The sequence below is a fragment of the Protopterus annectens genome, chromosome 4.part1 (assembly GCF_019279795.1).
Source record: "Protopterus annectens isolate FY-2018-M chromosome 4.part1, PAN1.0, whole genome shotgun sequence".
NCBI lineage: Eukaryota > Metazoa > Chordata > Ceratodontiformes > Protopteridae > Protopterus > Protopterus annectens.
The window spans coordinates 379,016,206-379,039,883 of record NC_056734.1 but is presented as its reverse complement, the minus strand read 5'-3'; the positions used below and the strand labels follow the sequence as shown (position 1 = coordinate 379,039,883).

Sequence of the window (23,678 nt, the reverse complement as noted above, 5' to 3'; positions counted from 1 at the left end):
TGTTACATATGTTCTAATGAATGGTAGAGGAACCCCTGTGCACAATTGTTTATCACATTGCAAGTCCACACTGTTATACAAACTGCACCCTATCTTTTTGCCCATGGACAAATTTAAGGTCTCAAGTGATCTGGAGCTTTAATCTGAAAGTGGGTATGAGGGAAGAGACCTGTAACAGGTGCAACTGAACACAAATGCAATCTGAACAAGAAATCAGCAGCTATGTAGCCTGTGAAATGACCTCTGGAAGCCCTGTGGTGTCAGCATGTGTTCCATTTTAGAATGTCAGTTAAACTTGTGCAAGCAAGGCTGGTAACACATTTGCCCATATGAAAATATCCAAATGCTTATAAGCAAAGTGAGTACCAACTCTATCCTCTGAGAAGGCATCCTTAGTCTCATGTAAATACCATGTATATGGCATATAGCTAAAAACTGAATTAAGAATTGCCAGGATCTGTCGACAGTGCAAAAAATTCACATGCTGGGAAACTTAATTCTTCTTTGGCAAGCCCTTGCTTCTGTCAACAAATGCACTTCTGACAAATTTGTATAGCTGCTTATGGTTTTCCATTCTGCTTGTAAGACTGCATATGAAGTTTAAGACCAAATGGGCACTGAATCTGAAGTACTGAATTCCTCATCTAGGAGTATTACCAAAAATTATGAAATTTAATCATTTAACATTTTAAGCTACGTCAATTTGTTTTAGTGTATAAAAGCAGTAGAAAACTAGAGTTCCTACTTTTATCATAGGTGATTAATTCCAAATCTTGAAAATTGAAACTCCATGGCAATTGCTGACCCTGTAGGTTTTTCAGATGTTAACCACATACTTTTCAAATGTCCAGATTTCTACCTTGTATGTTTTTTTCATAGAATTTTCAGTTTTCTGGCATACTACTGAAGATTGAAGGTGCTGAATGACATTTGAGTTTCAGACTTCATCGAATGCTAACGCATCTTGTTCCAGCATCTCCAAGTTTATAAGCAATATTTGAAATCTGTTCCTATTTTTGGGTGTTTGCTCTCCATTATTTTAGGCTATTCCAAATAGTGCTAAGAGGCTGAGAGGTGTGCTTGGCTAGAAAAGCTAACAACCTTTTGTGTGATTTCTTTCTTTGAGGATTCCTTGCTGGAGCAAGGGAGCAAATGGTCCATTACTAGAACATTTTTCACTTGCCAAAATGAAATACATGTGGTAGGGATGGGCAAAGTGTGATATCCAAGGACCTCTGCGATATTATGATCGCTAGAGTTTGATTCCAGTCTGCTAACTAGTGTCCAGGTGGAAGGAACAGGCCCATTAACTTGTGAAGTGCTGTAGCCTAAAATGCCAAACTTCAGTAAAACAGCATTTGCAATGTTATGACCAGTAGGATGGGTTCCAACTTGATAGCAGAATTCATAGTATTAACATTGTATGCAAAGTTGTCCAGACTGGAAGTTCAGTTCAATCTCTCAATTGGAGGCTTGATACCATTGGGTCACTGTAGCTCTGTTTACTAAACTGTTATGGGGGTTGGTAACTTGTGCCCGACTATTGTTTCAGGTGAATTGCCATTATCCTAGCAGCTTGTACTAGTTTTATTTTGCTGTATATATTCTATATTTCCAGGCTAATCCTGAAAGTGGTCCACATCAGTGTTTCTACTCCTGGTCCACAAATTAGTGGAATAACATTCTTCCCTACAGGAGTTGGTGTTTTAACATAGCCCAGAGGTATCTGTGTAGTGGGAATGGGACATGGATTTAGTGCAGTAGTATATCTGACGCAAATGGCCAAAGGCTACTTGCTGAAGTGTTAAATTTCACAAGTGAATTTCTGTAATTGTACTGCAAGTTGCATAGTATAGAAAACTTTACTTCAGTAAGTGATCTTTACAGCAACTCTTAAGCTGCTGTCAATACCAAATAAAACTCTCTGATTTTACATGCATTTCATAAAACAATTTCTATAAATTCCAACTGTTTAGTCCTGACAGCTGCTGCACTGCCCACGACCAGCTCTGCAACGACTGCTGCTGCACTGCCCACGACCAGCTCTGCAACGACGGCTGCTGCACTGCCCATGACCAGCTCTGCAACGACGGCTGCTGCACTGCCCACGACCAGCTCTGCAACGACGGCTGCTGCACTGCCCACGACCAGCTCTGCAACGACGGCTGCTGCACTGCCCACGACCAGCTCTGCAACGACGGCTGCTGCACTGCCCACGACCAGCTCTGCAACGACGGCCGCTGCACTGCCCACGACCAGCTCTGCAACGACGGCTGCTGCACTGCCCACGACCAGCTCTGCAACGACGGCTGCTGCACTGCCCACGACCAGCTCTGCAACGACGGCTGCTGCACTGCCCACGACCAGCTCTGCAACGACGGCTGCTGCACTGCCCATGACCAGCTCTGCAACGACGGCTGCTGCACTGCCCACGACCAGCTCTGCAACGACGGCTGCTGCACTGCCCACGACCAGCTCTGCAACGACGGCTGCTGCACTGCCCACGACCAGCTCTGCAACGACGGCTGCTGCACTGCCCACGACCAGCTCTGCAACGACGGCTGCTGCACTGCCCACGACCAGCTCTGCAACGACGGCTGCTGCACTGCCCACGACCAGCTCTGCAACGACGGCTGCTGCACTGCCCACGACCAGCTCTGCAACGACGGCTGCTGCACTGCCCACGACCAGCTCTGCAACGACGGCTGCTGCACTGCCCACGACCAGCTCTGCAACGACGGCTGCTGCACTGCCCACGACCAGCTCTGCAACGACGGCTGCTGCACTGCCCAAAATAGGTATTACTAATCAATTTCCATAACAATGGTGCCTAAGGTATGGACTGGTATTAAGTTTACTGTAGTCAACACACTTTACTAAGTGTATTACATGTCCAATAAAACTTTCAGTTTTTTTAGTTTTTAGCCTAAGATGAAGCTAGTATTTCTCAAGCTGTAGTACAGCAACAGGCATTCAAAAATTCATTCTGATCTATGATAAGACTACAAAGTGAGGGTATATATTGGAGTAGAATGCATTACACTAGTAAACTTAAGGCTTCTGGAATTATGAATCCAGTTTGTAAAAGTTCAGTGACGGGTGCAAAAGTTTCATGCATTACTGGTGGGAGTTTTACGCATGACTGGTGGGGGGACAAAGTCAAAATAGTGCAAACAACCTAGATTTACTTGTGTTTTAGTACCACCATCTAATGCTTCCAAGTAGTGCCAACAAGATGAAGGCAAACTCCAAACACTGCTGTTCTTGGCTGCCTGCAACCCTCACCAATGTTGAGATGCAAGTTCCTCAAGATTGCCATACTTTGGAAGGGAATATTCTGGGAAATGTCCATCTCTGACTTGGTATATGTAGGCCTATTTTTTCAGCCAGTCTATTTTGGAACCTAATTTTGTGCCATTTCGAATGGTAACTTTTATAGTGCTAGACGTCCCAAAATGCAGTGGGACATAGTATGTTTTGGACAACTCTAGTATTACTCAACTGTGGCAATGTTGATCATGTCCTAGGGGTCTGTAGGTCTGTCCTACTTAATGGCTCTCCTAACTGATGTGGCAATGGGTATCATGCCCAAGGAGTTTGTAGGTCTGTCCTACTTTACTTAATGGCTCTCCTAACAGTTACTTTAGGTGTACAAAATAGCCCTTGTCTAACTGCCCAACAGCAGACAGTACTGTGAAAAGGCCATCACTTTCACCAGCTGTTCAATGTGCTAAGGCTTGAGTACATGGATGTGCCAGTTAGGGCAAATCAACTCCTAGCTGGGGTAGGCTTTCATAACTCCCGGCTGTACATCTAAGATGTAGCTAAACCAATCTAGTTAGCAGATTGGTAAATATATGCGTTTGGGCACAACAGTAAGCTACTTCTAAATCTGGTCTCCACAGACCTCTGAGTCTGGGTTAAGTGCTGGATAAAGGAATTTGATGTGCATATGGTGTATTAGTTGCTCTTCACCCTCCAGTAGTGGTGCAAGTGATCAGAAACCCATTGGGCAGTGGAATCAAATGCTTGAGCAAAGGGATTTGAGGTGTAATGGGAGTTATTGTATCTCGTGTTATAGATTGCACATGCTGGAAGATTCCTCCCACAATATTGCTAAAATTGCTAAAACATCTGTCACGTCAAACAACCTCATGGTCTGCATTAAATGTAACACTATTTAACCACTTTGGGTCTACTGGACTTGGCTCTCAGTTGCACCCATGGTGGCACTGTCCATTTCTAATGGTTTGGACAATTCTGACAACTTGCTCAGACTTTTGTGCTTACACTGGATACTGCAGACCTCTTGATACGTAGATTTACCCTATAATTAATCAAAACTGATGCATTTACATTCTAACAAACACTATTTTACGCACGTCCAAAGAGCACTGATGGTCTTGGCTGAGTAAATGGCACATTAATTTTGATAATCCAAAGTCCCCAAATCTGGAACAGATTCATGCTTTCATTGGCATGACATTATCTGACATTATCAGATATTTTTAGGAACTGACTTAAAATGAGGCAAGAATCTGGGTATTCTGGATTCCTGTAGAACATTGTGTAACTGTCCTCTTTGACAGTGAGCATTTGTTTTCAGTCCAGCTCTGGCACAAGAATGACCAGACTATGCTGGATGTTTTAGATGTAAAAGGTAGTTCTCTTCATGGGTCAAATGCCTGATGGCTTTTAGCATTAATCTTTTTTAATACTCAGAGCCAAGCAATCCCATGCAGCAGGTTATTCCACTCCCAAGTAACGAGGACTGTCAGCTGCGAGTATCTTGGCCTCTGCCTTAATTGATTTTCTGCAAATGATTGTCCTCACTATAATGGGTGGTATGGTGCAGGGCTTGACTATCTGCTTTCAGCTGAATAAAAGGCAGCAAGGAAATCTACTATACTTTGTAGGCTACATGGAACAGGAGTTAACCTAGATAAGTCTTTCCAACTGCAGGAAAATCACTTTGTGTTGCAGACCATGTCTGCACTCCTGGTGTGTACTGGCAATGTCACCTCTGGGTGTGGCCATTTGTGGCAAGGCAAACTAACATTGGGTGTCAAATCTGTTGGTACAAGTCTCTAGTCTGAAAATTATTTAAATGGTGTAATTCTGGCCTGCATGTGCAAGCTACACTTCAGATGCAAACATTTTTGTTGGCACTCCTGGTGTTTGGCTCAAAAGTCCTTTTCAGTTTTAGAAATTACATTAAGTCTTTGCCTACTCTAATAGTACCACATGGAACTTTCTGTCAGTTTCAATAGTATTTGTTGGATAACTCCAGCTATGCTCCTATTAGACTGCTCTAGTACTGTCATTTTTGTTTACATCACTAGCTTGGAAACTAAGCTCTGCTGCAAGTGTTAACTTTAAATATTTTGAATGCTGCCAAAATAGTCTGGCATTTTCTATACTGCCATGCTTCTGCATATACTGCAGACTCAATGGTTCATACATGCCTCAAACAGAACTAATTTGTGCAAACTTCATGCAGCTCTTGGCTAACTGCCAAGGCATGTCTGAAAGTTTTCCCAGCAGTAATCTAAGTGTCACAGGCTGCCTTCTGAGAAGTTCTAGTTAACCAGAACAGTGTTGCTACTCATAGTGGGCTGGATTTGTAGAGTCTTCCTCTGCATTCTGTGTGGAGGAGAGTTTGATCAGAATTTGATTTTGAACTACTAGCTTTGTTTTGGTGATTGCCCTACAATGTGTAATGTTTTGATGACTCTCTGTAAAGAATGCTACAGGGACCAATCACAGGTGCTGATGGAAATGTAGTAATTTGTAGTGAGCATAGTGCTATAAAATGAGCATCTGAGCAGGGATGTGATTTGGCTCCAATGTCTAGTTTTATAAAGCTCTAAATTGGTTAAGCAAAACTGTCCTTTGAAGACAAAGGATTGAAATGGGTTTGCCAGTCTTGAGTAACTGGCACATTGGTAAGGAAGATGTCTAGGTTTTTGAGGTGAAGGGTGGACAGAAGCTAAATAGTAAAATGGAATATTTAGCTTGCATATCAAGTGGAAAGTAGGGTGGGGTTTGAGTATGCATTTTGTGGAGGGTTCATACTTGAAGGGTTGTGACAGGAATGGAACTGTAGGTCAAATAGCTTGTCAGAGCTGATTTAAGGCTGGCTGCCATAGTACAGTAAAGTGGGAGGACTAAGCTGGGTGTATAGTAGCTGTACTAAAAGCCTGGTGGCCAGTTTGATGCTTTTCATTTCATCTAGGCCTCTAGAATCAAATTAGACATCTCTCTGGTCTAAAGTGTTGCTGATCTAGTGAAAGATTGGAAAGTCTATCCAGCAGAATTGTCCAAAGGGGATAGCTTTTTTTGGCTCCTTGCCAAGCTTCAGGCTGATTTTGAAGTGGCTTAGTTTATGTAGACTAATGGAGTGGCTTTCAGTCTAGACTGCCTTTTTCCTCAATTGCCCTTTACAACTGTTTATGCCCTTCTGGGCTACATAGAAGTCCCTACCAGACCATTCCAGTAGTTTGCTAGAATAAACAATTCTAAAGTCCACTTGTTCCTCTTCCTCTATCAGAGGAGCTCCAGCAGCAAACACTTTTTTTTTTTCATGGCTTTTCTTTCCTAAACTATACGTTGTATTCAGTTTCTAGAATTGCACAAATCAAGGTATGACCAGGGCTTGGTATATGGAGAATTTCTCTGCATTTGAATGCTTTTCCCAGAGGATGCAAAGCATTCTGTTCAATGCCCTCTTGCACTCTGTGGACCAGCCCACATGTGGGAACAATCCCCTTGTTTTCTCTTCTGCATAGTGCACCTCCCCACCTGATTTTTACCAGCAGGGTGGCTGGTATGGCCTAAGCAGATTTGCTCATACTAAGCTGGTCATATCACTTGTAACAAAACTCATGTAAGCTTTACCCTGCAACACAATTTCCTTCCTCTAAAATGAGTGAGGGGCCAGGCCAGGTTTTCCTAGACTTGTGTCCAGTGTTGCAGAGGCCTGGAGTAAAGTTTTCCTACAAAGATTATGATGCATTGGGACTGGGTTACTTTGTGGGTGTTTGTGTAGGAGGTTGCATAAGATTGAATCCACTGAGGCCTTGTAGGCAAGGCAAAGGATCCCCTCAAATGTTTGAGGCGGTCTACAATTTGAAATCTTTGTGATCTTTCTTTGTATTTACATCTGACTATTTACTTGCATTTATATTTTAGGTCTACGGGAGTAGTGATAATTACCTTTATGTAGGCTCCTATAAACAGACTTCATGACAGATATATGGAAAGGATAGTTTAAATGCAAAAGCCCACATCTCTCAATTTTAAGGGGCACCCTCTGAAGTGAAGGCATGGGGGTACCTGTTCTTAGGGCACTTGGTATGGGCTTAAGGCCATGGTCTTGTTAGACTTTGTAGTCTTGACCATGCTGGGGAATATAGGAGCCAGCCAGGTGGAAGCTGATAGCTCTGCTTGCAGTTGTCTACAAACATGGTTAACCACAGGCCCTTAAAATTGGCTTAGACATCAGAGTTAATTACTTAACTGGCCCAAAGACTGATCCCTGAAGGCAATAGGCTTCATCTGCCTTGATTTGGTTACATAGGGGTTTACAACTGGGTTCTGTATTGGAAGAATGAGGGGCGGCATTGAAGACCTTCAGGTTGTAGGGCAGCATTTTCAATCAACCCACACTGGTTGGGTAGAGACTAGACTGCTGAAGTTCTAGTGGTACTCCATTGCTTTACACAAGGCTGAAGTAAGGCTTGTGGGTATACTTGCCAATGTCGGAGGAGATGACTATGTCCTCACCAGTCATAAGTCAGTGAAGATAAAATTCAATAGACTTAAGCCTACAAGGCTGTGGGTTCTGCCAGGTTGATTTGTCTGGATCCACGGTGCTAGTTCTTGGTTTCAAAGCCTTCAGAACTTCCCTCCTGTTATGATTGGAAGGGGTGAGGTGGGCATACTAATAAGCAGAATGTTGGGAGTAGGGTTGTCTCCAGAGGGCTCAGTGCAGTGCTGGATTTTTGAAGGTTTGCCAGTTTGTATAGCTGATATCTTTCAGTTCATGCTTTTTGGAGGACTTTACTTTGCCTAAGTTTCAGGTTGTGGTACTTGCATTGACTGAGTCTATTTACCAATGCATATTAAATGGCAATCTGGGTCAAGGGAAGGCTAGTCCCCCTTGAATCTAGGGTTTTGTAGATCTGGCTGTCTTCAGTGTTTGATCTTAGAAGTAAGCAACAGTCCACTAGAGGTTTAGAGCAGAGTGGGGTTATCTTGGTGTCAGACTAGATCAGTGGCACCTTAGACCAACCAGGAACTCAAGTGTGCATAATTTGTAGTAGGTTGCTGGGTTAGTGGAAGGATATTTAAATTCCCAGTAAAAAGTATTTGAGGAGGCTTGGTTATTAGGTTGCAGATGAGGGATATGGTATGCATTTTTTGATATGGAGATAAAGGTCATTCTTTGATTTTGGCCTGGGAATAGTTGCACTACCACAATGTTTATTTTTGGAGATGGATATTGTAACATGGGACTGAGGAGTTGCTATTGCTACAGCTAAGCAGAAGCCAGTTTGAAGTTCTAGGAAGGCCATTAAGAGCAAATATGCAGGTTTAACATGGAGTAGCAAGAGGCTTTGTGGGGCAGGAGTCATGCTCAATATACATGGGTTACATGTAACATTTGCCTCTTAATGGTCAGTCTTTTTAACTTCTAAGTTAAATCTCCATCTTTTGGAGTACAGAATGAAAATACCAACCAGACTTTATAAATGCTTGATATGCTAATCAAGCTCTCGGCAGTCCTATTCTCAACCAACAAGTCCTTAAATGGAAGCTTAGATGTTTCAAAACATTTAAGTTAAGCAGACCTAGCCCAGGTCTTACAGCTGCTGCCACTAGCCAGAAAACATTTGCTGGCTCTGGAGTTCCCTCATGGCTGGTTCCCAGCTCTTGATTGTTAGCAAAGTAGAACATACTGTACTTTGAGATTGACTTTACTTGCATGGTACTTTCAGATACTTTAATGATCTGACATAGCACTGCATAGCCTTCCTCTTGACACATGAAATGGCTGGTTATGTAGGTGCTAAGGGGGAGGTTGGATTCTCTCCATTGCATATCATTGGAGTGGTGTATATACTCTGCCACCTTCTAGTATAACTATATACTCTAGAGCTGCCACCTTCTAGTATGATGTAGACAAGGGTACGAGCTGCCTGGTTTTATTGGAAACTCTTGAAAAACCCATGATTGTGCTAAAGCAGCTGTCCCTGCAGAACTATTTTTCAGTGATTGATTTACAAGCACCATTAGCAGTGCATCTCAGGATAGCTTCCAAGATGGTGTCCTGGATAGTGCATCTTACTGGTTGTATGGTAGAACAATTGTCAAGCAGGGAATCTAGCAAAGTTTCATCCTGATGGATATCTTTGCAGCAAGAAAGCTGCCAGCTATGTTGTGTATATGATGGGCTACTCTTGTACATGCATCCAAGGATGTAAGTGTTAGACCAACCAGGAACTCTAAAGTGTGCATATTTTGTAGTAGGTTGCTGGGTTAGTGGAAGGATATTTTAAATTGCCAGTAAAAGTATTTGAGGAGGCTTGGTTATTGGGTTGCAGATGAGGGATATGGTATGCATTTTTTGACATGGAGCTAAAGGTCTTTCTTTGATTTGGCTTGGGAATTCCCCAGCATGGTTAAGAGTACAAATTGTAGTGTACAAATAGTGCTTCTACTCCTGGATGAGTAGAATGCCGCTGGCAACATTTGCTACCTTTTGAGAACTGCCATTCATGTTTCTAGGAGTCTTTTATGAAGGCTTAGATACTTCAGATATTGTATATGGAGGTCTAGAGACTTATGGGTTGTATGTATGCTTACAAGGAATGCAGTTTGTGTGCCACTGAATTTGGATCCAACCCAGGATGGAGTCCCTTTATGTACTGGTATGGAGGTAGCTCTTACACTTGTCTGTATAGGAAGTGTTCTGATGTTTGTACTGCTAGCCATGGTGTATGGAAAGTGTTATGCCTGTGTGAAACTTGACTGATTTTTGATTTTAACTGGTGAGCAAGGGTACCAGAATTTTGTAAGATGAACAGTGATCCTTGATCTTTTATTACAATTAAGCTGCCTTGCAAGTTTTAGAATTATCTGGACTGTTGCATGGCCTTCTACAGCAAATACCCTGCAACAGTCTGGCACAATGTGATAACCTGAGCTGTGGAGTTTACCAGCTGATGGTGGTTCCAAAGGGGCAGATGTAGCTGCTTAAGATGCAAGATTTTGGGAAGTATGCCACTGTCTGCATGATATAGCAGTGGCTGCAGAGTTGAAATAGAAACAAAGATTAGCAAGATGGAGGATTTAACAGGGTGTGATTGCAGAAGGGCCTTGCTCGTGCTATTTGCTGTACAGCAGAGATGAGTCTGCCATATTGGCACTGAAATGCTAATACCACATGTTGAAAGGATAATGGTAGGCTAGCATTTAATTTCTGAAGGGGGCACTGGGGATAGAACATTCTATTTTGGGGCATAGAAGAGGGGATGAGTATGTAAATGTCCATACATGTATACTAGGCTTGCTACTCCAGGGTTTTTATAAGCCTAGGCACTTGACCCAATCAGTGTGCCCCCTTGTAGCATCCCTTGTGATGTGTTATGTGAGTGATATGTGGGGGGTGGGGGTGGTATTCTAGGAATGTTTAGTCTCTTTGTAATTGACATGGGGTCAATCTGGGGATGGATCTGCAATTTTCCATCCACTGGTAGTCTGGAGATGGGATTCCACTTCATATCTGTTTCCCTGCACGTTCTGTTCATATCCTTGGATCTAGTGTTTGGTACTGCTTGATTTGTAGATGTTTCAAAAAGTGCTCTGGGTTGGATCTGTGCTTTATATGCCAAACCCAGATCACCTCTTAACCTGTAGGAGGACTCTAGTAACCAAAGTTATGGCTCCACAATCTGTTAACACTATGCAGTGTAGTGATACACTGAGGCAGCTAACATTCCATTTTTAAGACTCTACTTTGGCAGCTTGCTATGGCATGAAGGTTAGTCACTCTTCTTGAAAGCTTGCTATGGCATGAAGGTTAGTCACTCTTCTTGAAAGCATCTGTGGAAAGAAAAGGGGATGATGTGGGTTAGCTGCAATACCAGTGATTCAGTCATGAGTGCCATCCTTTGAAGGCAAGGAATGCATGCCATCTAGTCTGACACAAGGATTTGTAAAGCCATCTGCCTTTTCAAATGACTACCAAATGTGTTTACATGGGCTGAGGGTTGGCCCAGTCTGGAGAGTCCTCCTTACTATAGATAAACTACAAAGTTAAAAACTTGTTGAAAGGAAATGAACTGCTTCCCTCAAGGCGTTTCAAAAGGTGGGTACCCTGGTAAGATGCTGCAATAAGTGAGGAAGGGAGCAGGAGTATTGTGCTATTTCTTTTATAAAGAATATTGGCAATACCCTAAATCTGCAGTAATAAACATCTTGCCTCAGTCAAACCTTAATGTAAGTTGGCACAGAGGATACTGTGACGAACTAGAAATGTCAGTCCTTGTGAAGCTGAGAGGGTTTGGACAAAGCAAAATTACCTCACTAGAACGAAAAGGTGTTTTCATCCATTATCTAGAAAGTTGAAGGACTTGTCCAGCTGGGTTTGGTTAGGAAAAAAGGCATTTGTGCAACTGTTAAAAGATGGTATCTCTAATTTGTAAAATCAGAACATCACACTTGCAAGTTATTTTGCATGTTAACTCAAAGCTTGAGGTATAGGTCTGTGACAGTGAATTAAGTGACCTATATTGTGTACTCATTCTGGGTGCGTTAATGGCATGTAACCATGTAGCCAGTTCTAGTAACAGACTACTACAATTTTAGTAGGACCTGAAAGGCCACTAATCTAACAGTAATAGGAGGAAAACTTGTCTAGATGGCTACCCTTTTGGATGAACAGTTAATGTGGCCACCTAGAGAACTAATGCATCATGTCTGCACCCATATTTTCTACCATGGCAGTACCACTTATCACCTGCATGTTTTATATCCATTGACTGAGCACCTACATAACTCGCCACTGAAATTAAGCATGGACTCATTGCAGCTCGACTCTTGTCTAATGAAGGCAGATTTCTTCCACAATGTCTAGACTTCAGTGAGTGACAAGGTTAATTCAAAACCACTCCAGAATAAAACACAAAAGCTTGTCCAATAATAAGATTTTTATACTGGATCCTACAGCAGTCTCAAAGTCCTGGTGTTTTTATTCTGAATTTGTTTTGTGCAGGACAAGTGAGTTCTAAAGCTTTGGCAGTTTTGTGCTTCATCAAAATAACTCTGCCATTTGGCCAAACTGGCAGTTCATATGGAGTAAAAGCTTAATTTAAATCCCATCCCTTAAATGGTCATTGGCTTCATGGGGATGTTGCTCTAAATCGAGCATTGCCATAACTGTGCTAGATGCATGAAGTCCATGGGTTACAAAGTACAACATGCTGTTTCTGATTTTTCAGTAGTTGTAATATGCAATCTGTAAACTTGGATCCTGTTAAGTCACTACCAGCTGCTTGGAATGTACATTTGATATTTAATTCTTGCCTGGTAAGAAGGTACATTAAAATCATTGGTGGATACTTTTATAGGTAGATAATTTCAAATTTCGCAATATTGCTTTGATAAGCAATGCCCTTCAGATGACTTGGTGAGGATAAGACTCACTGTAGCATCTTGTCTGTTCTGAATGCAGCTTTGAAGCTCTTCTGGAACTAGGAATTTGCTACATGGGGGAAGAGTGCAAAAATCTACCTTTTGGTTTTGATCTTGCTTTAAAAATCAGCTTTACTTTTTTGTATTTTTCCTAAATATGCAGTTTATAAATGTGAAGACAGTAGGAAAGATGACAGTTGGAATGAGGGAGTGATTGGGTGTAGACACACTATGTATTCTTGGAAGGGGGGCAGGACATCAACTGCTCAGATTTTTGCCTCATTTTTGGTATATTCCACAATTTTTTTTCTGACAAATCCTTGAGGATAGAAGTTGGAAAATGATAGGGTATGGGGTTTGACTTTCAGAAAATTCACACCAATTGAAAACTTTAAAAACTTGTCCCTCTTATGGGGCCTTTTCCCTCTATGGCTTTATCCAGACCTCCGAGGTTGAGAGGTATGGGGGGGTGTAGACGCACTAAAGTTTAGTCATTACTAGAACACCCATTTTTGCCAATGAAATCTACATTGTGGAAGGAATAGGCAGTCTCATTCAAGGGTATATGCAGGGTTTGCTACCAGTCAGCTTGTACTATCTGCTTGTACTACTGTCCAGGCTGGATATGTGTTGCCTGGGTGGCAGGATCAGATTGGCATTAAGCACTACAAACTAAAATTCAGCATTTGTAGCAAGAGTTCTCAACAGTTTTATTCAGAAAATCTCAGCACTTCAGCTAAAAAGCCTTTTCAGTGTAAAAAAACATACTTTATATGTAAACCAGTTTCTGCTAATTAAATAAAAACTGAAGCATTTGCATAATTACAAAACTTATTAATCTGGTATAAAGTCCCATGGACTAAAGCTTCATACTTAAGCTATTGAACCTATCCACCTTAACCTGTTCTAATATACTGACCTGAAGTCCTTCCACATTACTAACACGATATTCTTTAAAATGTGCAGCAACTGGGCTCCTACATTTTTGTCTGTTCTAAAATTCTAACTGACTTTCACCAGCATTTATTACATGGGTATCCAAGTACTTGGACAAACCCCTCAGTGTTTCATCTGGAAGATGCCAAATTCTGGGCAAAAGTTGAGGTGCACAGTGGTGCACTAAATGTTCCTATTGTCCCAGTAGCAGTAAGTGCTCATTAAGCCTTTACTGGAAAGTCTCACCAAGACTGACAGCTTGCTGTGAGGGAAAGGTTAGTTTGCTTTATTTTACATTTTAACTGTTAAATGGGAAAGTCCATCTGGATGCCTCCTTTTTCAGTGGAGGCCCTGGGAGAAAAGCTCTGCAGAATCATACAATACAGCATTGACAGTAAGTGTAGTTGCAACATATTAGAAAAGCATTAAGTTGATAAAATTCTAATAAAGTTTTAAAAGTCCTAAATAGTTGTGCAGGAGATTTAGTAGGAATTTTTAAGACTGTATACAACAGAAATGATCGTATGAGTGAAATACTTTGAGGGATTTTACTTAATTTATAAGGAGTTTATAAGTAGGGGCGTATAGATGAAATCAAGCAAGTAATGGATGGAATGGAGTTTAGATATAAGCGTTAATGCTTAAGGAAATGGTCTGGAGTAGAAGTGAAGGCTGTAAGGGGGAAGAGTCTAACCTGGGCTTTAACTTGTATTCATTGCTTTGTTTACTGGGATTTCATTACACTGTTAAATCAATTTTCCTTTGAATTGCATATTTTCTTGGCACTAGACAACAGCTGTCTAGTCACACCTCCACCCTGTTAAACAACTTTCTAGTTGCCTGCCTCTTGTGTTAATTTGACCACAACTCTTCTCTTTCCCCTTTCACTGGCTGTAAGCACAATTATCACTCCCCTTCAATTTAAATTTACTGGCCATGGCACTGTGTTCAGAGCCAGAAGATGATGCCCACCCCTCCAATCTCCAAATTAATGTCTCCACTTACAGCTGAAACTTGTTCCCTTTTTTATATCCACTACACACTGCCATGCTTATAACCCATTTGGCAATACCTTTATTGCAAAACTGTATTGGATCCCACATTATGCCTCATCTTGGGATTGGTGCTTCTGTTCTCCTGGTGAGGAGCACTGGGAGTCTCTTTCCTGGAGACTGATCACCAAAAAAAGCCTAAACTGCTTCATAGGTGACAGATTGGAATTTGTGCTTCTGCTCCCGATGAGAGTAGAGTGCATGGATTTCAACAGTTTCTGGCTGGACCATGAGTGTGCTTAACACACCTGATTTGGTCTGGTTGCTACTTAAGGCATCTAGTAAGAAAAGCCCATAACTTGCATACAGAGCCTTGCATCATCTGAGACTGTACTGTGCATCATCTGAGACTGTACTGTGCATCACCAAACAGGTTGTGGCCTGCTTATCTTAGGATTGGGGTTAATGTTTGCTTCTGAAAAGCAAAGGAACATTGTATCCCAGCAGAGTGAAACTGTGCCGAGACCAGCAGTAGCCATTTACCCCCTTTTTTTCACCGTTCTTGGCAAGCTAATTCTTTTCATTAAGTACTGCTTGATTTTGTTTCTAACTTCAGAATATCTGCCTAAATGTCATACCTAACTTTTCAGGGTGTAAATATTGGTTTCCTTTGTTTGGCCATGCCCTGTGCAGACTTGCCTTAAGTGACATTTTTCCTGTAAAAGCAGAATTGAAATTTCTCAAATGCCTAGTTGCACAATTACAACTAGTTGTAAACTGAATACTCCTGCTCACTCCAGCTATCTGAACAATGTCTGCCATGGATATGTACTTCCCACAATCTTCATTACCAGTTTGGCAGATGTGGGCATTGAGGCAATGTTGAAATTCTCATTGGAACACTCAATTCTCAAACTGATATGGTATGTGTAATCTATACAATGTCACTAGAGGCAAAACTTGCATAAAAGTACTCCTAATGTCAAGGCTGTCAGTAGTACACTACTATTCAAAGCAGGCACAGACTACATATGCTGTGGCACTTAAACGTAACCTTCCTAAACCACAGACCTCTCAGATTAAGTACCCAGGAAATACCCTTCGACAGCCAGTCACACTTTTTTTTACTTGCATCTCATGGAGCCTCTACCTGTAGGCCCATAAAGCAAGGCGCCACACCAACATTCTGGTCATGGTCTACTCCATGAGATGCTGTCCCTCTCAGCAGGCTGAGTAAGGAGGAAGTTGTGGCCAGTTGCTGAGTAAGGAGGAAGTTGTGGCCAGTTGCTGAGTAAGGAGGAAGTTGTGGCCAGTTGCTGAGTAAGGAGGAAGTTGTGGCCAGTTGCTGAGTAAGGAGGAAGTTGTGGCCAGTTGCTGAGTAAGGAGGAAGTTGTGGCCAGTTGCTGAGTAAGGAGGAAGTTGTGGCCAGTTGCTGAGTAAGGAGGAAGTTGTGGCCAGTTGCTGAGTAAGGAGGAAGTTGTGGCCAGTTGCTGAGTAAGGAGGAAGTTGTGGCCAGTTGCTGAGTAAGGAGGAAGTTGTGGCCAGTTGCTGAGTAAGGAGGAAGTTGTGGCCAGTTGCTGAGTAAGGAGGAAGTTGTGGCCAGTTGCTGAGTAAGGAGGAAGTTGTGGCCAGTTGCTGAGTAAGGAGGAAGTTGTGGCCAGTTGCTGAGTAAGGAGGAAGTTGTGGCCAGTTGCTGAGTAAGGAGGAAGTTGTGGCCAGTTGCTGAGTAAGGAGGAAGTTGTGGCCAGTTGCTGAGTAAGGAGGAAGTTGTGGCCAGTTGCTTATCGGGGACTAGGACCCACTGCATTACACATGTATTCTGATATTGGACTGTCCTAGTCCATGTTGGGAGTAAATGACCGGAGATCTTAAACTATGAAGATACCTCCTGGAGCTCTCTTGAGCTGGTATGAGCCTAGCATTGAGTAGTATTCATCCTTCTCAAAGGATGATGCCACAAGTCAAAAGATTACTTTAATTTGCTTATTTTCTGGTGGCATTCTAGGGAGGGCAGTGCAACATTTGTCAGAGTGGAAGGAAATGGTCAATAGACCATATTGCTTTGCCAGGGATGATCTGACTCCCTCCCTTCTAAGCTTTCAAATATTGGCTAAAACACTGCCTAAACCACTGTGGAGAAGACCATGCCAAGTACTTCCAACATAGCAAATCAAAACCAAGAATATCTAAAGGTATTACTGCTCAATGCTAGGAGTCTAAATGCTTCTAGAAGCTCTCCTCATCCTAGAGAATGCCGATGTCTGCAGTTAGACATGGTTTAAAACTGCAGAGCACAACAGTTTAAGGTTATAATGCCTTACACAGTGTAGCAGCTGATCTAAAGGTGGAGGTCTTAAAACATCAAATATACCTAAAGGCTGGTCAGCGCAGGACAATGCACTTGCTCAAATCACCATACACAATCCAGTCTCTCCTTGCCAGCTATAGGTCCCCCTCTGACCCAGGCAACCCATACCATGTGTTCCAACTTATTGGGTTGGATGGCTAGTAATTCTAATACCATATTCATGGGCAACTTTAAATTACCCCACAATTAACTGGAAATCCTATGACACCAAACTTGCAGGCAGAGATTTGTACTCCCTGAACCAGATAGTACACCAGTCAGGAATGTAACCATACTGGCTCTTGTCCTCACTAATGTGGGAGAATGCTGCACACCCCCTACTGCAATGTCTGACCTGATAAGGTCAGACCACAAAATTCTCATTTGAAGTAAAAACTGGACCCCCCCCCCCCCCGAGCTAAAATTGGAATATTCAGGAACTGTTCCAAGTCTAACTTGCTATTAAGCGATAGCAGAATTTCAAGCCTCAACACTGCTGCCTATACAGAACTGTTTACAAAAACCCTGTACAAGCATGTTTATAGCTGCAGAGTCAGCTGTACCCATCCAGGAAGTACAGAACTAACTTAAAACAAGCCACCCTGGTGAGATCACAATCTGTAGGCTGTAGAACAGGAGGAAGAAAATGGCAAAAATTAGGAGGTGCAGCACCCAGGATAAAGCATTCTCATGCTAAAATATCTTGTGTATTTGGCCTCCCTCAACTACAAGGCATTCTTTAGTGGTTTGCAACCTCAAAGGTAATGCACAATTGTATGCAGAGCTCATTGTAAATGGAGCTGCCTATACTGAGCCAGAACATGCAGCAAACCTACTGGGCAAGAAATTTGGCTAAACTTTCCCCCTTTCCCTCTCAACCTTCCTCAGGAAATTTTTTACATTTGAATCAGGACTGTCCAACTGAGCTGAAGAGTTGGCGCAGGGAAGCTCCATTTTTAAAACCATTTTCATTAAATTAGCATTAAACAGCAGAGATTAAAATGCATTTTAGCAATCAGGACTATAGCAAAACTATTTCAAGAGTCATTAAGATGAATATAACTTTTGGGGCAAGTGGTTACAAAAACCCAGTTTTATCCTAATATAGTTGCATGAAGGCAAGACCGACAATAGAATGTTTTCTCAGAGGCAATTTGCTTAATAGATTGTGGACAGTAGAAAGTAGTCTAGGAAGATTAGAGAGCTAGTGAAAAGTGTATTAAGGGCAGAATGTAGATTTAAGGTATGAAGTAGTTTTAAGGAGGGAGTGCAGTGGCAGAACCAGGGATTAAGTGCTCTTTGGTGGCTGTCCTAAATTGTTTAGGATATGTAAGGGTCCTGATTTCTAGTGGGAGCCTATTCCAAGCAATAGTAGGGTAATAGCTGTACATGTTGTGTCCAAAGTTAGACTTGGGTTTGTAGATTTGTAGTAGGTCTTGGTTAGCTTCAGAGTGGTCTGGAGGGAGAATAATGGGAGATGAGAAGGGATAGTGCTGGGCAGTAGGAAGGCTGGTATAGGATAGAATGGATCTGGAGCTTGGAGCTGAGAAGCTGGTGGTGTTTTGAGACTGATGGGATTTGTAGGTTTGTTGGGCAGTAAATCTAGCAACCTTGTAAGTAGATTAGAGTTTGGTCAGGAGTGCAGAGTTGATTTATGAGAATTTGATTATATTAGACTGGGTAGAAGGTAGTGGAGTAATCTTGGTTTCAGAGGAAAGTAATTTCCTTGGTAAAGGAGCCCTAGTTTTGAATGAGTCTCTGGTTTATTAACATGCAAGTCAAATTTAAGCTGATGGCTCTTGGGTGTAACCATAGACTTGCTGGATTCTACCTGAATGGGAGTATTGAGAGACTGATGGACTGATGGAGGAGGATTTACTGAACTTTTTAGGTAAAAGTAACAGCTTTTGTCTTTCTAGGATTAAGGATGAGCTGGTTTCAACTAAGTTAAAAGATGCCAGAGTAGCTGAGAAGAGCTTGGAGAGTTTGCTGTGGAGATGACTGTAGAATCATCTGTGTATTGCACTAAAGATGATGGGAGGTATAGAGCTGATTAGTAAAGATATTTAAAATGTAGGCCCTATGATGTACCCTTGAGGTACACCCATTTTTACAGGGAGGGGAGAGTGCAGTCCTATCCCGCTGATCTCTGTGAGGTAGCTGGAGAACCATGTAACAGTATCAGAGAAGTTGGTTATGCGGTTTGTGCTGCAAAAGTGACAGTGTGAAAGCTTTTGAGGTCCAAGAATAGGTAAGAAATAAGTTTGGTTGTCCATGGCTATAGAGGCAGTGTTGAAGGAGAATAGAGCTGTAGTGGTGCTAGGTTTGGGTCTGAAGCAGTTCTTCCTGTATTGGATACTGTAGAACTTACATTTTTTTAGTACTTTAGACCGATTGCCATAGTCTCCCCACTCAAGTTGGAGATGTGAGGAGTTGCCTCCTTTGTGTATAGGTGGAGTGTAGCATTGCTTCCAGATGGAAGGGACTTTAGATTCAGAGAGTGATTGATTAGGATAAATACAGGGAGAGAGAGTCGGCTGCTAGAAGAAAAGTGGAAGGAATATTGTCAGCTGGTGCTGAGCATGGTTTTAATTTGAGTATAGTTTTGATGTAGCTAGTAGGTACAGGTATGAGGGAGAGAAGGTATTTGAGGACTAGTATTGGGATTAGGTTAAGAAAAGTTGGAGATGTTAGAGGAGTTTGGGTTGGGGATCAATAACTTGGATATTGATTTGATAAAATAGGTATATTGATTTGATAAAATGGGTATTGAAGGTAGTGGCAGTCTTCGGATGTCTTGTATAGGCATGGATTGGGGAGCCAAGATTACTGGGATGTAATATTTAGAGTTGCAGAATTTTTTAGGATTAGATTTTAGGGCTGTGGACAGTTTGGACTTCTAGTGGGAGTTGGGTAAGGGATTTCCAGTTTACTTTGGAGAGGAGGGCATTAAAGGTTTCTGGATGGAAGTTGGTTTGCGACAAGTGATTTGGTGGGGAGTGATCCTAAGCACTTTTATAGGGGAGTTGATCGCATAGGGTGTTTGGTAGGATTTCAGGGTTATGATATCTAGGATTAGATGTATCCAGTCTAGTACTAGATGCGAGTTTGAGCAGGTTGGGAGATTAGCTGTGTAAAGCCATATAAATAAGTTTGGATTACTGAGTTAACCAGTTAAGGTTGCTATCCCCAAGGAGGATAGTATCATTGCAGATGTGAGAAGTGAGTATTTTCAAGCAGAGGAATGTCTCCTTTAGGAATATAGATGGCTGCTACTGTGGTCGTGTGGTACTTTATTTTTAAGGTTAGCTGTGTAAGTAGTTCAGCAATAGAAGAGGATGGGATAAGTTTCAGAATACTTGCAGCGGGATAAGTTTCAGAATACTTGCAGCGGGATAAGTTTCAGAATACTTGCAGCGGGATAAGTTTCAGAATACTTGCAGCGGGATAAGCTTCAGAATACTTGCAGCGGGATAAGCTTCAGAATACTTGCAGCGGGATAAGCTTCAGAATACTTGCAGCGGGATAAGTTTCAGAATACTTGCAGCGGGATAAGTTTGAGAATACTTGCAGCGGATAAGTTTCAGAATACTTGCAGCCGGATAAGTTTCAGAATACTTGCAGCGGATAAGTTTCAGAATACTTGCAGCGGATAAGTTTCAGAATACTTGCAGCGGATAAGTTTCAGAATACTTGCAGCGGATAAGTTTCAGAATACTTGCAGCGGATAAGTTTCAGAATACTTGCAGCGGATAAGTTTCAGAATACTTGCAGCGGATAAGTTTCAGAATACTTGCAGCGGATAAGTTTCAGAATACTTGCAGCGGATAAGTTTCAGAATACTTGCAGCGGGATAAGTTTCAGAATACTTGCAGCGTGATAAGTTTCAGAATACTTGCAGCGTGATAAGTTTCAGAATACTTGCAGCGGATAAGTTTCAGAATACTTGCAGCGGATAAGTTTCAGAATACTTGCAGCGGGATAAGTTTCAGAATACTTGCAGCGGGATAAGTTTCAGAATACTTGCAGCGGGATAAGTTTCAGAATACTTGCAGCGGGATAAGTTTCAGGATACTTGCAGCGGATAAGTTTCAGAATACTTGCAGCCGGATAAGTTTCAGAATACTTGCAGCGGATAAGTTTCAGAATACTTGCAGCGGATAAGTTTCAGAATACTTGCAGCGGATAAGTTTCAGAATACTTGCAGCGGATAAGTTTCAGAATACTTGCAGCGGATAAGTTTCAGAATACTTGCAGCCGGATAAGTTTCAGAATACTTGCAGCGGATAAGTTTCAGAATACTTGCAGCGGATAAGTTTCAGAATACTTGCAGCGGATAAGTTTCAGAATACTTGCAGCGGATAAGTTTCAGAATACTTGCAGCGGGATAAGTTTCAGAATACTTGCAGCCGGATAAGTTTCAGAATACTTGCAGCGGATAAGTTTCAGAATACTTGCAGCCGGATAAGTTTCAGAATACTTGCAGCGGATAAGTTTCAGAATACTTGCAGCGGATAAGTTTCAGAATACTTGCAGCGGATAAGTTTCAGAATACTTGCAGCGGATAAGTTTCAGAATACTTGCAGCGGATAAGTTTCAGAATACTTGCAGCGGATAAGTTTCAGAATACTTGCAGCGGGATAAGTTTCAGAATACTTGCAGCGGATAAGTTTCAGAATACTTGCAGCGGATAAGTTTCAGAATACTTGCAGCGGATAAGTTTCAGAATACTTGCAGCCGGATAAGTTTCAGAATACTTGCAGCGGATAAGTTTCAGAATACTTGCAGCGGATAAGTTTCAGAATACTTGCAGCGGATAAGTTTCAGAATACTCGCAGCCCCCTACGTTTCAGAATACTTGCACCGCGATAAGTTTCAGAATACTTGCAGCGGGATAAGTTTCAGAATACTTGCAGCGGGATAAGTTTCAGAATACTTGCAGCGGGATAAGTTTCAGAATACTTGCAGCGGGATAAGTTTCAGAATACTTGCAGCGGGATAAGTTTCAGAATACTTGCAGCGGGATAAGTTTCAGAATACTTGCAGCGGATAAGTTTCAGAATACTTGCAGCGGGATAAGTTTCAGAATACTTGCAGCGGATAAGTTTCAGAATACTTGCAGCGGATAAGTTTCAGAATACTTGCAGCGGATAAGTTTCAGAATACTTGCAGCGGATAAGTTTCAGAATACTTGCAGCGGATAAGTTTCAGAATACTTGCAGCGGATAAGTTTCAGAATACTTGCAGCGGATAAGTTTCAGAATACTTGCAGCGGATAAGTTTCAGAATACTTGCAGCGGATAAGTTTCAGAATACTTGCAGCGGGATAAGTTTCAGAATACTTGCAGCGGATAAGTTTCAGAATACTTGCAGCGGATAAGTTTCAGAATACTTTCAGCGGGATAAGTTTCAGAATACTTGCTGCGTGCTAAGTTTCAGAATACTTGCAGCCGGATAAGTTTCAGAATACTTGCAGCGGATAAGTTACAGAATACTTGCAGCGGGATAAGTTTCAGAATACTTGCAGCGGGATAAGTTTCAGAATACTTGCAGCGGGATAAGTTTCAGAATACTTGCAGCCGGATAAGTTTCAGAATACTTGCAGCGGATAAGTTTCAGAATACTTGCAGCCGGATAAGTTTCAGAATACTTGCAGCGGATAAGTTTCAGAATACTTGCAGCGGATAAGTTTCAGAATACTTGCAGCGGATAAGTTTCAGAATACTTGCAGCGGATAAGTTTCAGAATACTTGCAGCCGGATAAGTTTCAGAATACTTGCAGCGGATAAGTTTCAGAATACTTGCAGCCGGATAAGTTTCAGAATACTTGCAGCGGATAAGTTTCAGAATACTTGCAGCGGATAAGTTTCAGAATACTTGCAGCGGATAAGTTTCAGAATACTTGCAGCGGGATAAGTTTCAGAATACTTGCAGCGGATAAGTTTCAGAATACTTGCAGCGGATAAGTTTCAGAATACTTGCAGCGGATAAGTTTCAGAATACTTGCAGCGGATAAGTTTCAGAATACTTGCAGCGGGATAAGTTTCAGAATACTTGCAGCGGGATAAGTTTCAGAATACTTGCAGCGGATAAGTTTCAGAATACTTGCAGCGGATAAGTTTCAGAATACTTGCAGCGGATAAGTTTCAGAATACTTGCAGCGGATAAGTTTCAGAATACTTGCAGCGGATAAGTTTCAGAATACTTGCAGCGGATAAGTTTCAGAATACTTGCAGCGGGATAAGTTTCAGAATACTTGCAGCGGATAAGTTTCAGAATACTTGCAGCGGATAAGTTTCAGAATACTTGCAGCGGATAAGTTTCAGAATACTTGCAGCGGGATAAGTTTCAGAATACTTGCAGCGGGATAAGTTTCAGAATACTTGCAGCGGGATAAGTTTCAGAATACTTGCAGCGGGATAAGTTTCAGAATACTTGCAGCGGGATAAGTTTCAGAATACTTGCAGCGGATAAGTTTCAGAATACTTGCAGCGGGATAAGTTTCAGAATACTTGCAGCGGGATAAGTTTCAGAATACTTGCAGCGGGATAAGTTTCAGAATACTTGCAGCAATGGTAAGGTTGGAGTAGAGTATGGCTACACCACCCACTTTGTTTGGCAATCTATGCAGAGTACATTATAACCAGGGGAGAACCTCTTTATCAGAGGTTTGGGGTTTTAGCCAAGTCTGTTAGGGTGGTGACATC

At 42.0% G+C, this 23,678-nt stretch overlaps 1 protein-coding gene across 1 annotated transcript in view; it reads left to right on the top strand.

Moving 5' to 3' along the window:
• LOC122801214 (streptococcal hemagglutinin-like) overlaps positions 1-23,678 on the top strand; it is a 70,834-nt gene that overhangs the window by 6,027 nt on the left and 41,129 nt on the right. The window contains exon 2 of the mRNA XM_044070767.1: positions 1,977-2,798. Within this exon, the coding sequence (XP_043926702.1) occupies positions 1,977-2,798 (822 nt within the window). The remainder of the gene's footprint in view (positions 1-1,976; positions 2,799-23,678) is intronic.